General features: G+C 34.9%; 2 protein-coding genes across 2 annotated transcripts; both read left to right on the top strand.

Annotated features, from left to right (window-relative positions):
* Positions 1-1,928: 1,928 nt before the first annotated feature.
* On the top strand, positions 1,929-9,854 carry LOC134830885 (muscle M-line assembly protein unc-89-like). Its single transcript, XM_063844496.1, is given in 4 exon segments — positions 1,929-2,536; positions 3,862-6,821; positions 6,823-8,518; positions 9,563-9,854. Coding segments are annotated over 4 exon segments (5,316 nt in total). The 5' UTR covers positions 1,929-2,031; the 3' UTR covers positions 9,718-9,854.
* A 423-nt stretch (positions 9,855-10,277) lies between these two features.
* Positions 10,278-11,901, top strand: LOC134828404 (probable cytochrome P450 4aa1). Its single transcript, XM_063841382.1, has 3 exons — positions 10,278-10,821; positions 11,227-11,438; positions 11,494-11,901. The coding sequence occupies exons 1-3, from the start codon at positions 10,278-10,280 to the stop codon at positions 11,899-11,901; spliced, it is 1,164 nt and encodes a 387-aa protein (XP_063697452.1).
* The last annotated feature ends 1,383 nt before the right edge of the window (positions 11,902-13,284 follow it).

Genomic DNA, 13,284 nt, shown 5'->3' with positions numbered 1-13,284 from the left:
CCAAATGGATAAAAATTTGTCAGAGGGCTCTAATTTATCATTTTTAATCATTTTATAACTCAAAACTGCCAAAAAATTGAAAATGAAAAAAAATTTTTCCTTTGACATAGTTTTGTTTTAAAAACTAAATCAAGAGCAAAAAAACTCAAAACTTTATCAAAAATTTTTAATCATTTTATTGAAACTGAAAAAAAATTTTTCCTTTGACATAGTTTTGTTTTAAAAACTAAATCAAGAGCAAAAAAACTGTGTCAAAAACTGTGTCAAAGCAATTTTTGTCAAATCTTGCTCCGAATGGATAAAAATTTATCAGAGGGCTCTAATTTATCATTTTTAATCATTTTATAACTCAAAACTGCCAAAAAATTGAAAATGAAAAAAAATTTTTCCTTTGACATAGTTTTGTTTTGAAAACTAAATCAAGAGCAAAACTAAATCAAAAACTGTATCTTAAAATTAAATTGGAAATTTAGAGACAAATTCGGATACTATAGACCTGAATATAACAAAAATTTAAAAAAAATCGCATGAATTTTTCAAAAATAGGCAATCAACATCTCACCAAGTAACGTTTCAACAAAGAACAAGACATCTCCATCTCTAAAAAAAAATAAAATTGAAATATTTTTAGCTCCTGTGTGTTTGTTGTGACTACTTTTATCAATCAATGACATCATTTTTGTCAATATCTACCGGTTTTGAGACTTTGTTGTTCAAGAATTTGTCTGCAGAATGTTCAAGTACTTCAATTTTTTGCCTTTTTGTTCATTTTCGGTCAATTTTTCATCAAACTTTTTAAAAAATGTATTTAAAAATTAAAATGTTTAGCTAAAATTTATACAAAAAAAAAATAATTTTTTTATATTTTCAGATCCTTTAAAGGAAATTACTCACAATATTTACATTACCAGCTGTCGTCGATGTCTACATTTATCGTTTCTGCATTCCATCTACCGCAAACGCAATTTAAAAATAAACTGCTTTTCGTGCATCGGCGAGCGAAACGCATTTTTCGCGATTGGTATAAATAAAAGACGGCCTTCTATCGTGTCCCGTTATCATTTTAGTCGAAACCTTGCTCTAATTCACACCGTGCCCGGACCAATTTTAACTGCGCTTACTCATTCTCGTCGCATCGTCGGTCGAATTTTCGTTTCGTTCGTGTTACGCAAGAATTTTCACCTGAAAAAAAAGAAAATTTTGATAAAAAATGACATTAACTACAACTGGAGAAGAGAGTCCTGCTGTACCTGAACCAGTTCCTGAGATGGAAAGTTTGTCTCCGGTACCGCCAGAGCCTCAGAGAGAGAGAAGTCATACTCCGTTGGAGTCGGAGCTTGTGGTTGATGAACTTGCGGGAACGTATCGGGATTATCGTCGTGCCAAATCCCCTTTTGAATTGGGGCGGAAGGAAAATGTCTTGAAAAGTTCGTCGAAAGCAATTATCGATAAAGCTTCCGTAATGGATATTTCCGTGCCGAATGGCAATGCCGAAGAGGATATTCAGAATTATTTCCGACACATTTATCAAAATTTGATTTTTGACATGGCCTCGATTCAGGACATCACGAGCTTCAATGAGGGAACGAACATCGAGATTGTCGTCGTTGAAGAGGGCGAAGAGCCTCCCGCGACGGAGGAAAAAGACGATTCTCAGGCTAAAAAAAAACTTCGATTGAACCGCGATCCGGAGAGTCTTCTGACGACGATGAGGATGCTGCTGACGAGGAGAAAAGTGACGAAAAGGCGGAAAAGCAAGAAGAAGGTGAACAACCTTCCGAAGAAAATGTCGTCGTCGCCGATGAAAAACCGAAGACACCCGAACCGAATGAACAAGAAATCGCTGCAGCTGATGCCGAAGTGAGCGAAATTATCGCTGCAAGTGAGGAAAATGCGCAAGAAGAAATCAGTTCAGAGCCAACTGCCGAACTAGAAGCACCAAAAGTCGAGGAAAATTCATCAACGTGGCAACAACCAGAAGTCGCAGTCGAAGAAGAAGTCGAAGAGGAAGAAGAAGAAGACGACGAACCAATGAATCCTGAAGTAATTCCGGGCTTGGAGAATGTCGTTTGGGACAAAATTCCCGACGAAGAATGGGATTTCGAGTACGAGCCTCTCGTGACGCCATGGAGCTCCAAACGCAGCAGCATGACAAACGAGCCCAGTGAGTCGCACAAAACGTTCGAAATGCTCAAAGAGATGAAGGAGCAACGTGGCGCTTACATCATGACACGTTTAACGGATCGTGCAGCACCCATTGGAGACACGGTGAAACTCACAACGATCGTCGATGGCAATGGCGTGCGTGTTAATTGGATGAAAGATGGCGAATACATCGAGAGAAGCTCCCATCTGACAGTTAGCGTCAATCCGCCAATGTACACGTTGACCATCAGTGATGTCGAGAAGAAGGACGAGGGCGAATATACCGCGGAAATCGTTCAGGGCAAGACAAAGATGACGACAACGGCCAAAGTTACCGTCTTGAGCATCAAGAAGGAGAAGAAAGTCAAGCCGTTTGCAGTCAGAATTAGAGGTAAGTTAATTTTAGATTTTAATTTTTTTAATTTTTTGACATTGACGACGATGCGATATGAACGACAATGAAAGACTCGTGAGTGATAAACACATCGAAAATTATTTTTTTTTGGCAATCGATCGAGTCGATGATAAATGCAATTAATGAGGCCATTGAAATTTTCGACAAACCTTCGCTCGTCATTGTCAAGATTACAGCATTTAATGGCGCCATTTGGGCGAAGAAATTTTATTATTTCACTTTTTGTCGCTAATTGATTTTTTAAAATAATTTTTAATTTTCGATTTTTAAAAATTTATCAATTTTGCTTAATTATTATTTTTTAAAAAAGTAAAAAAAATAAAATACCTAATTTTTAAATAAATTAAAAAAAAAAATTAAAAAAATAACAATAAAAATTTTTAATTTCTTGTTCAAAACAGAACGAAAATTTACTGAAAAAAATTGTTGAAAATTAATTTTTATTTATTTTTAAATCAAAAATTATTAAAATTTCATATTTTTAACATTTTCTTACAAAATTTGATACAAAAACTTACGAGAAAGATATTAAAATTTTTTTTGAATACTATTTATTTAACTTGCTTAAAAATAAAAAGAATAATTTTAAAAATAATATTTTTGTTAAATAATTTGATATTTTTCAGATAGAATTTTCAAAATTAAAAAAAAATTGATACAAAAAAAAAGAAAATTTTTTTTATAAAATTTTGATACTAAAATTATTTTTGTAATAAATTTCACTTTTTTCACGTTTTTTACTTAAAAAATTATAAAAAATTAATTTTTATATTTTCAAAAATTTTTTCATATTCAAAATTTTATACAAAAAAATCTTCAAATTTTCTTAAAAAATGAAAAAAAAAATTATTAAAATAATTATTTTAAATAATAATTTAATATTTTGCTCTCATTATTTTTTTTTTTTAATTTTCAAAATTTTTTTAAACAAAATTTGATACAAAAAATTAAAATTCTTTAGTTTTTTTTTTGAAAAAAATTTTGAAAAATATATAAAATAAATGTTTTTAAAAAATTAAAAAGTTTATATAAAAAAAATAAAAAATCTCAAAAAAATAATTCTGAAAAAATAATAATTTTAATCAATGTCTCCCATGATTTTTTTTTTTTCGACAAAAAGTGATAATAATATAATTTTTAAAAATTTAAAAATAATTAATTAATTTAATAAAATAAAAAAAATTAATAATTAATTAAATATAAATTATTTTTTTAAATAAAATTAATTAATTATTTTTAAATTAAATTGATATTTAATTAATATTTAATTTCAACTAATTTTATTTATATTTTTTCCGCAGACTTCTACCATTTAAAATACAATTGTCTCATCATTGAAGCCCAAATCACGGGATCTCCTCGTCCCGAAGTGACATGGTACAAAAATGACGAGCAAGTCGAGATGAATGATCGCACGCGCACCGACGAAACGGAAGGCGACGAAATCTATTGGCTAATGTTCCATGATCCCGTGCCCGAAGACAGTGGCGTTTATCGTTGCGTTGCCGAAAACAAATCCGGAAAATGCGCCATCGAGCACGAAGTTGTTTTCACGAAAAAAATCCCCTTTATCCATTATGCGGGAATGGGACATGCCACCCCAAAATTACTCAACGAAGAGCAATTAGCTGAACTTGCAGCGAAAGAACAGGAATTCAAGCGCAAAGCTGCTGAACGTGTCGCTGAAGAATTAGCAGAAATTGACGCAGTTTTACGAGCGGAAGAATTGGCGAAGATCAAAGTAAGAACGCCAACTCCCGTGCCTTCAGTGAAATCCGGGGAAGGCGGCGAAGAAGGCGAAGCTGGAGAAGGCGGCGAAGAAGCAGAAGAAGAGGAAAAACCAAAACCTCCTCCGAAAAAGGTAGAAAAACCGAAGGAAGCTCCGCAACCGTATGTCGAGGAATCGATCGCAGTTCGTTTGTCAAAAGAAAAACTCAAATGGTGCGCCCTTTTAACGAGTCGTTCAATTCCCGAAGGCGGAAGTACAAAACTTCAATGTATCTGCGAAGGACCTGGATCGGTATTCAAATGGACCAAAGACGGCAAAAACGTTGAATGGAGTGATCGTGTCAAGAATACAAGTCAAATGGGCATCGGCGAAGTTGTCATCACAAAAGCACAAAAGAAAGATGCTGGCGTTTATTCGTGCGTTGCAAAGAACGGCAGAGGCGAAATCGAGACAAGTTGTCGTGTTACAATTCTCGAGCCACTCGAAAAACAAAGCATCAAATCGCCTCCGACCTTCCCTCGTGGTTTGCACGAAAATTATAGCATCTTAGTCGACGAGTTGATCCTCGAAGTTGCAATTCGTGGCGTTCCTCAGCCCGAATTCGTTTGGAAGAAGGATGGAGAACCCGTTGTTGCCGACGATCGCATCGTTTTTCACGAAGAGAAAGACAATGTGTATCAATTGCTGATCCATCGACCTGTTGCGGAGGACAGCGGAAAGTATTCCGTCATCGCATGGAACTCCGAGGGCAAGAAGGAAGTCTCGCATGTCGTCAATTTCGTGAGTAAAACCGAAAATTCTCGTCCTACGGTGTTTGGCATCTTCCACAAAGGCTCCGTTGTGAAGCCAGAAGACAGTAGCTTGGAAGAAATCATTCATCCGCCGAAACCTGCGAAGAAGGAAGGCGAAGAAAAGGAAGAAAAAGGTCCAAAAGTGCAAAAGGAAATGGGCGGAGGCGGCGCAAAAGCCACACATTTCGGCGCTTTACATCATCTGAAATTCGTGTCGCAATTACGGGATCAATATGTCATGGAAGGATCAACTGTCAAGCTTCAATGTTACCTTGACGGCCCGCAACCAACGATGAAATGGTTCAAAAACGAGAAACCCATCCAATGGGGACAAACGATGATCAACAAGAGTCGCGATGTGCACGGATGCTGCGAAATTCAAAAAATCACGATGCAAGACGCGGGAATTTATACATGTGTCGCCAAAAATCCCTACAACGAGATCGAAACAAAGTGTCGTTTGACGGTATATAAAAACCCAGCAAAAGATTTGGACCTTGGAAACCCGAATCTGATCAAACCAACCTTCACGCGTGTCATGGATCATTACGACATCGTTACGGGCGACATTATTATCGAAGTTCAAGTACGTGGATCGCCGCAACCGACCTTAACATGGGTTCGCGACGGGCAAAATGTCGTTGCAAGTGACAAATATTTCTTCATGCGTGAACCCGATGAGGTCTATAAACTTTGTGTGCATAATCCGACGTTACTTGATGCCGGTTTTTACACTGTCAAGGCGAAAAATAAGGCTGGCGAGACTCAAATCAAGCATAAAGTTGAGTTTTTGGGACGCGAACGTTACGAACATGTCCCGTTAATCGCTCATGCGCAAAAACATGTGCCTGTAGAAGAGACTGAGGAAGCAGAAACTGTCGTAGAAGAGCACGTGAAAGAACCATCACCTCCTCCAGCGCCCGTAGCTGAGGGCGAGGAACCCGCAGAAGGCGAAGAAGCCCCGAAAAAACGCAAAGATCCTCGTCGTTGGGAGAAAATGGAACCAGCTCCTGCTTGTAAACGTTGTCGCGCTGCTGATGTTTTAACTTTCGAGTCAAAATTGAGGAATGTAACTGCTCCCGAAGGTACTGTCGTGAAACTCGTTTGCTCCGTTTCAGGTAACAACCCGAAATTCCATTGGTTTAGAAACGGAAACAAGCTTGTGTTTGACAAACAAGTCGTCAACAAAGGAAAACTCGGAATTTCTTCGGTAGAAATTATTGGAGCGACGCCTAAACATTCAGGAACGTACAAAGTCGTTTGCGAAAATGGTCCCTGCGAGATTGAATCCGAATGTGTCGTCACAATTTTCGAAAATATGGAAGCAACTGTCCCTCCAACGTTCACGCGACTTGTCAAAGAGTATTATGACATTCGTACTAACGATCTCGTGTTGGAAGTTCATTGTCGCGCTGTTCCCCGCCCAAATATCAAATTCATCAAGGATTGTTTGGATGTCAGTAACGAAGAATATTTCCCGCCGGGCAAGTTTGTGATTGTTCGTGAAGCTGAAGGCATCTACAAATTGTGTATTCATGCTCCTGAACGCGGCGACAGTGGGCGTTATGTCTGCGAAGCAAGCAATAAAGCTGGAAAACAAGAAATTACGTATCAATTGAAGGTAAAACCGATTTCGGAATATACTTACATGCGAGGAATTGTCACTGCCGAACCAAAATCCAAGAAAAAATACGATGACGAGGACATTGTTATTCGTTCGCGACATGCTTCAGTCGCTCGAGATAAGACTCCAGCTGTTCCAACGCCTGCTCCGACGCCAATTCCTCCCCCAACGCCTGTTCCAACTGCTGAAGGAGAAGCTCCCGGCTGAAGGAGTTGAAGCAGAACCCAATCCAGAGGAGAATTTAACGCCTGAAGAACTCGAAAAAGCTCGCATGATGGCAGCTACGCCCCCAGAACAGAAAGATCGGGACTTTACAGATGCCAAATATGCCTTGAACTTCATCGTGCAGCTCAGAGATCAAATGACAATCGAAGGAGGAAGCGCTAGATTCGTTTGTTCTATTGACGGATATCGCCCGACCCTCACATGGTACAGAAATAACGAAAAATTAGCATTCGGGGAAAAGGTAAAGAATACTTCGAAAGATACTGTTGGTAGTATTCAACTTCAAAACTTGAAAGTTGCCGATTCGGGTATCTATAAATGCATTGCGACGAACAGATATGGGCAAATTAGTACTTGGGCGAGACTTCGAGTGATTGCGAAGGGCACAGAAGAAACAGGAGTTGCTCCGCAATTCGCTCGGGTGCGAGATTATTACGATATACCCACAAATCAGATAATTGTCGAAGCCCGAATTCTCGGAACGCCTCCTTTGGAGATTTTATGGTACAAGGATTGTCGCGATATTCAAAATGGCGACAAATATTTGATTGGGCGCGAACCTGGCGGTGTTTACAAACTTTATATTAGCGATCCGGTGCGTCGTGATACAGGCACGTACATGATCCAAGTGAAGAATGCCTATGGTTACGAGCAAGTTAAGCATGAAGTTCGTTTCTGGGACAAAGAAGAATATCTCTACGTACCTGGAATCAATCATGCCGATCCAAAAGAGAAACGTAAGCACATGGAAGTTGTTAAAATTCCTAAAAAAGAAGAAGAACCCAAGCCAGTTGAAGAGCCTCCGCGTCAAATTGAGCACAAAGCACGTCCTGAAATTGCCGCTTTGGAGCCTCCAACACAAGAAATCATCGATGAACGTGCTAAAGATGAAAAGCAGCAACGAAAACCTCGTATCTTGAAGCCAGATCCCGTTGAATTCATCACCCGACTCCGTAATCAATGCTTGGCGAAAGGTTCGACGATCCATCTTTCGTGTTGCGTCTCTGAAAATAACCGATTCGACGCTCAATGGTTCAAAAATGGCGAACCTCTTGAAATGGACAGTTCTCGCATGAAGACAACCGTTAACAAGGATTCCGCTGTTGCGACGCTCGTCATTAAGCAAGCCGTCGTTGATGATTCGGGCATCTACAAATGCGCGATCAAGACAAAACGTGGACCCATCGAGGGCGAATGTAAAGTTGAAATCTTCGAATTGGAAGAAGGAACGCCTGAAAATGTTCCTCCAACATTTGTTATCCCGCTGCATGATTATTATCGCCCCAAGACGAACGATATCGTGATAGAATGCAAAATTCGTGCAAATCCTCGTCCCAGATGTCGTTGGCAACGTGATGGGCTGTTTGTGGATCATTGCGACAAATATGAGCCTTATTTCATGGAAGATGGAACAGTGATGTTGGTTGTTAATAATCCGAAGATGATTGATTCTGGAAGATATTTGCTCGTGGTTGAAAATAGCGTGAAACGTGTTGAAATGTGGCATGAAGTGCATTACGAGCCGAAATATGAGGAGAAGAGGAAACCGAAATATGATGATGTTATCATTGAGAACGAAGTTCATCCACGTAAGTTTCTGAAATTAAAAATTTTTGCTGTTAAATATGTGACAGATGTCAAAATTTTTGTTCAAATTTCAATTTTTAAACATTTTAAATTTTTAAAAAAATTAAAATTTTAATGAAAATATTAAAAATTTTAATTTTGAACAAAAAATATTCTAAAATTCAACTTAAAAAAAATTAAGAGCTGTCAAAAATTTGTTTCTGTCAAAAATGACAACTCTTTAAATTTTTCTCTAAAAACTTAATGTTTAACTATTTATTTATAACAATTTTTTTTTACAAAAACTTAATCTAAAACTTAAGAATTCTTTAAAATGGATTTATATCCAAAAATTGACTGACAGGGTTCAAAATTTTTTGGTAAAGTTTAAATTTTTATACATTTTTAATGATTAAAAATATTAAAATTTAAAAAAATATATTTAAAAAATTTTTAAATTACGAATGTTGAACAAAAAATATTTTTAAAAAAATAAAAAAATTTACTTTTTAGCTGAAAATCGTAAAAACTGTCAAAATTGTTACTGTCAGAAAATGAAAACTTTTTAAATATTTTTTTTATTTTTATCAAAAAAATACATTTTTTATAACCCTAAATTTCTCTAAAGTTAAAAAATTTTATCAAAAAATTTCAAAATGTCATTTTTGACAGCTGTCAAAATTTTAAGTAAAAATTTAAAATTTTTGCAAATTTCGAAATTTTTGATAATTTTTCGATACAATTAATTTTTAAAAAATTTAAATTAAAAAAAATATTTTTTTAATAAAAATAAAAAAAAATTTGACACATGAATTTTATAAAAACAAATATCATTTTTGACAGGTGTCAAAATTTAAGAAAAATTCAGTAATTTTGAAACTTTTGAAATTTTTGACAATTTAAATAAAATAAAATTTAAAAAAAAAATTTTATAATGAAAAAATAACAAAAAATTTGCTAAAAATTAAATAAAAAAAAAAATTTTGACACCTGTCAAATTATGAACTGTCAAAAAAATTTTTTTTTTACCTGAAATTTAATTATTTTTTTTTTGATTTTCTCTTTAGGTGTCTATCCCAAGCCAAAGGAACCTACTCCTCCTCCGCCAGTTGAAGAAGTTGTCGAAGAAGCTGAGCCCGAAGAGCCTGCCGAAGACGAAGGATGGGGCGTTCCCGACTCTGAGGAAGAAGAAGGAGAGCAAAGCGAAAAAGAAGAAGAATAAATTTAAAAATTTAACTTTTAAAACTTAATTTTAAGCTGAATTTGTGTTAATCCTTTCTTAATTTTAACCTATTGTAGTGGCTAAAGTAACAAATGTGTGCCTTTCGACCTTTTTATTATTTATTTTTATGCAAATAAATGATCTTTCTTTAATAATTTTTCGCATTTTACACATCATCGCGCGTAATGACACAGAAAATTATTCGCTACTTACGTTTTTTCGTCACCGCAAACGTCAAAAAACAAACATTTTTCACTAATAAATGCAGATTTCTAACAATTAGTTGGTGACAAAAAGTACGTGAATGAGCGTCAGTCGACTTTGAGTCTCAAGAATTGAAGCGAACTCACCTGAAATGGAGTCTAACGAACGTTAACGGCTGAAAAGTCATTTTAGAATAGAATCGTGTCGCTGTTGCACAAGGAAAACTGCATCTCAGTCGTTGTTGGAAGTTCATCAACAGAAGTTCATACTCTAAAATTAAAAAAATCGAACTAATTATTCTCGCTTTATAGAGTGCATCAATTACCCGCACGCTCGTAACTGGCCTCAGGTGCAAAATGATTTCATTTTTCGTGTATCTCGTCTTCCTCATTGTCATTTTTGGGCAATTTTTGACACCGTTGAAGGATTACTTGACTCGCGTTTGGATCGCATTGCATCTTCCGGGACCAAAAACGAAATTTCCCTTCGGAAATTGTTTCACACTGCGAGATCCTGACGTTTTGAAGAAAGAATTCGCACGTGGTTACTCGTTGTACGGCACTTTTGGTCGAATCTGGTTGATGTTTTTCCCGTTTTTTGTCATTTTGCATCCGGATGACGTGCAAACGGTACTTGCGACGAAAAAACACACGGAAAAAATGTTTCTGTATAAATTTTTACACAACTTTTTGGGCAAAGGATTGATTACGAGTGAGCGCGAACGATGGCAATGGCACAGGAAATACTTGCAACCCTACTTCCATTTGGGAATTTTGGAGAAATTCATTGAAAACTTCGAAAAATGTGCGAAACGAGGTTTAATTGAAGAGATTAACGACAAAAATGAGGCTTTTAACGTCACTCCGATCATCAATAAATGCGTTTTGAACATCTTAAATGGTAAAAAATTGATTAAAAATTGAAAATTTAGAAAAACTTACCTTAAATTACATTTAGAGACGATCCTCGGATTGAAAATTGACGATCCAATGAAGAAAATTTCGGAAAAATCTCCCTTTCGAGATGGAAAATTGCAAGTTCCAAACCGGATTTGTTCTCCATGGCTCCTTTTTCAGTCAATTTATAAACTCACAAAAGCCGCTGCTCACGAAATGAGTCAAAAAGAGCGTCTTGAAAGCTTTACAAGGAAGGTAAGTTAACATTTTTTCTAAAAATTTAAACAAAATTTATGAAATTTTTCATAGATGATCACAATTCGTCAAAGTCAAACAGAGAAAAACTCACCTTGCATGTTGGATTATTTGCTGGAAGTGTCAAAACAACATCCAAATTTCACCGAACAAGACATTATCGACGAAGCTTGCACGATGATGCTCGCAGGTCAGGACTCAACAGGCAGTGCTCTTGCTTTTCTCATGTACTATCTCGCCGAAAATGAAGATTTTCAACAAAAATGCTTCTTGGAAGTCGAAAAAATCTTCAAAGAAAAGTCTTTTGACGAGTCATTGACCTTAACTGACTTAAATAACATGCGATTTCTCGAGATGTGTATCAAGGTTCGTATTAAAATTCACTAAAAAATTAATTTTTACCTCAAAAAATCATTTTTAGGAAACTCTCCGCTTACAACCAAGCATCATAATTTACGGAAGAAAGCTGTCAGAGCCTGTAACTCTTCGTAACGTGACTCTTCCAGCAGGCAGTGACGTCTTTATCATTCCTTATGCAACGCATCGTATTCCAGAAATTTATCCTGAGCCAGAAAAATTTGATCCCGAACGATTCAACGTTGAAAACTCCCAAAATCGAAGTAAATTTGCGTTTATTCCCTTCAGCGCGGGTCCTCGTAACTGCATTGGATACCAATTTGCGATTATGGAGATGAAAGTTATCATGGCAACAATACTCAAAGACTTTCGGATCAAGTCAGTGCCGGGCATAACGAAAATTGAACCATCATTTCGGATAACTGTGAGAGCGAGAGGCGGAATTTGGCTGAAAATGGAAAAAAGAACATGAAATTATTTATTTTTAATAAATTTTGTAACAATTTTGGTAAAAAAAAATCTAAATATTTAATGAGGCGTCATGATTTTTATTATAAATTAATTATATCACGCAATAAATTTCATAATTTATGAAATTATGTATTAATTTTCATACATTATTTTGGTAATTTTTGCAATAATTTACAAGTTATTGTTGATTTTTAGAACATTAACGATAATTTTTGTTCAAATAAATGAAGTGAAACTAAAGATTTCAACATAATTTTGCATAAGAAGACGAACGTATTTTAGGAAATTTTTCGCTCTCATCAGTTTTAGGGCTCGGAATAAACCAAATACCAATAAATAAATATATTTTTGACAAATATCTTCAAGTACTTTTTTAAATTTTTATTTTTGAATTTTTATTTTTTTAAATTCAACATTTCAACTAATATTTCATTTTTATATTTTTTGTCTTAAAATTATTACTTTATTGTCAAAAAACATTTCAACTGAAAATTGTTAGAAAAATTTTAAAATAGTAAAAAATTTAAGAGAAATTCTGTTTTCTTGACTTAAAAATTAGGCTTCTCTTAATTTACCTACATTTTCTGTTTTATTTTAATTTTAAACCTTTTTCTTTTAGCATTATCGACATTACAGTAATTTCTATGTCAATATAAAATTCCATAAATTTTTGATGAAAATTTAGGTAAATCTCAGAAAAAAAAATTTCAAAAATTAAAAAGGTATTCAGCATTAATGAAAATCTTACTTTTGCATGATATGTACTTATATTTATAAAAAAAATTGCATGAACAGAAATCATCTTTAGAATGAATATTTATTCAATTTTAGGCTTAAAACTGGTCAAAAAGTGACTTGTTAAATTTATCAGCGTTTGAACTTCAAAACGCTGATTTTTTTGTTACGTCAAATATCGACCCAATATGAACAGAAATCAACTTTAGAATGAATATTTATTCAATTTTAGGCTTAAAACTGATCAAAAAATGATTTTTTAAATTTATCAGCGTTTGAACTTCCAAACGCTGATTTTTTTGTTTCGTCAAATATCGACCCAATATGAACAGAAATCAACTTTAGAATGAATATTTATTCAATTTTAGGCTTAAAACTGATCAAAAAATGACTTGTTAAATTTATCAGAGTTTGAAAAACTCTGATGCGTTTGAACTTCCAAACGCTGATTATCGACCCAATATGAATAGAAATCAACTTTAGAATGAATATTTATTCAATTTTAGGCTTAAAACTGATCAAAAAGTGACTTGCAAAAAAAATCAGAGTTTGAACCTCCAAACTCTGATTTTTTTGTTTCGTCAAATATCGACCCAATATGAACAGAAATCAACTTTAGAATGAATATTTATTCAATTTTAGGCTTAAA

This window comes from Culicoides brevitarsis, chromosome 2 (assembly GCF_036172545.1).
Source record: "Culicoides brevitarsis isolate CSIRO-B50_1 chromosome 2, AGI_CSIRO_Cbre_v1, whole genome shotgun sequence".
Taxonomy (NCBI): Eukaryota; Metazoa; Arthropoda; class Insecta; order Diptera; family Ceratopogonidae; genus Culicoides; species Culicoides brevitarsis.
The sequence above is the reverse complement of the archived record's forward strand: the minus strand, read 5'-3'. Positions and strand labels throughout refer to the sequence as shown.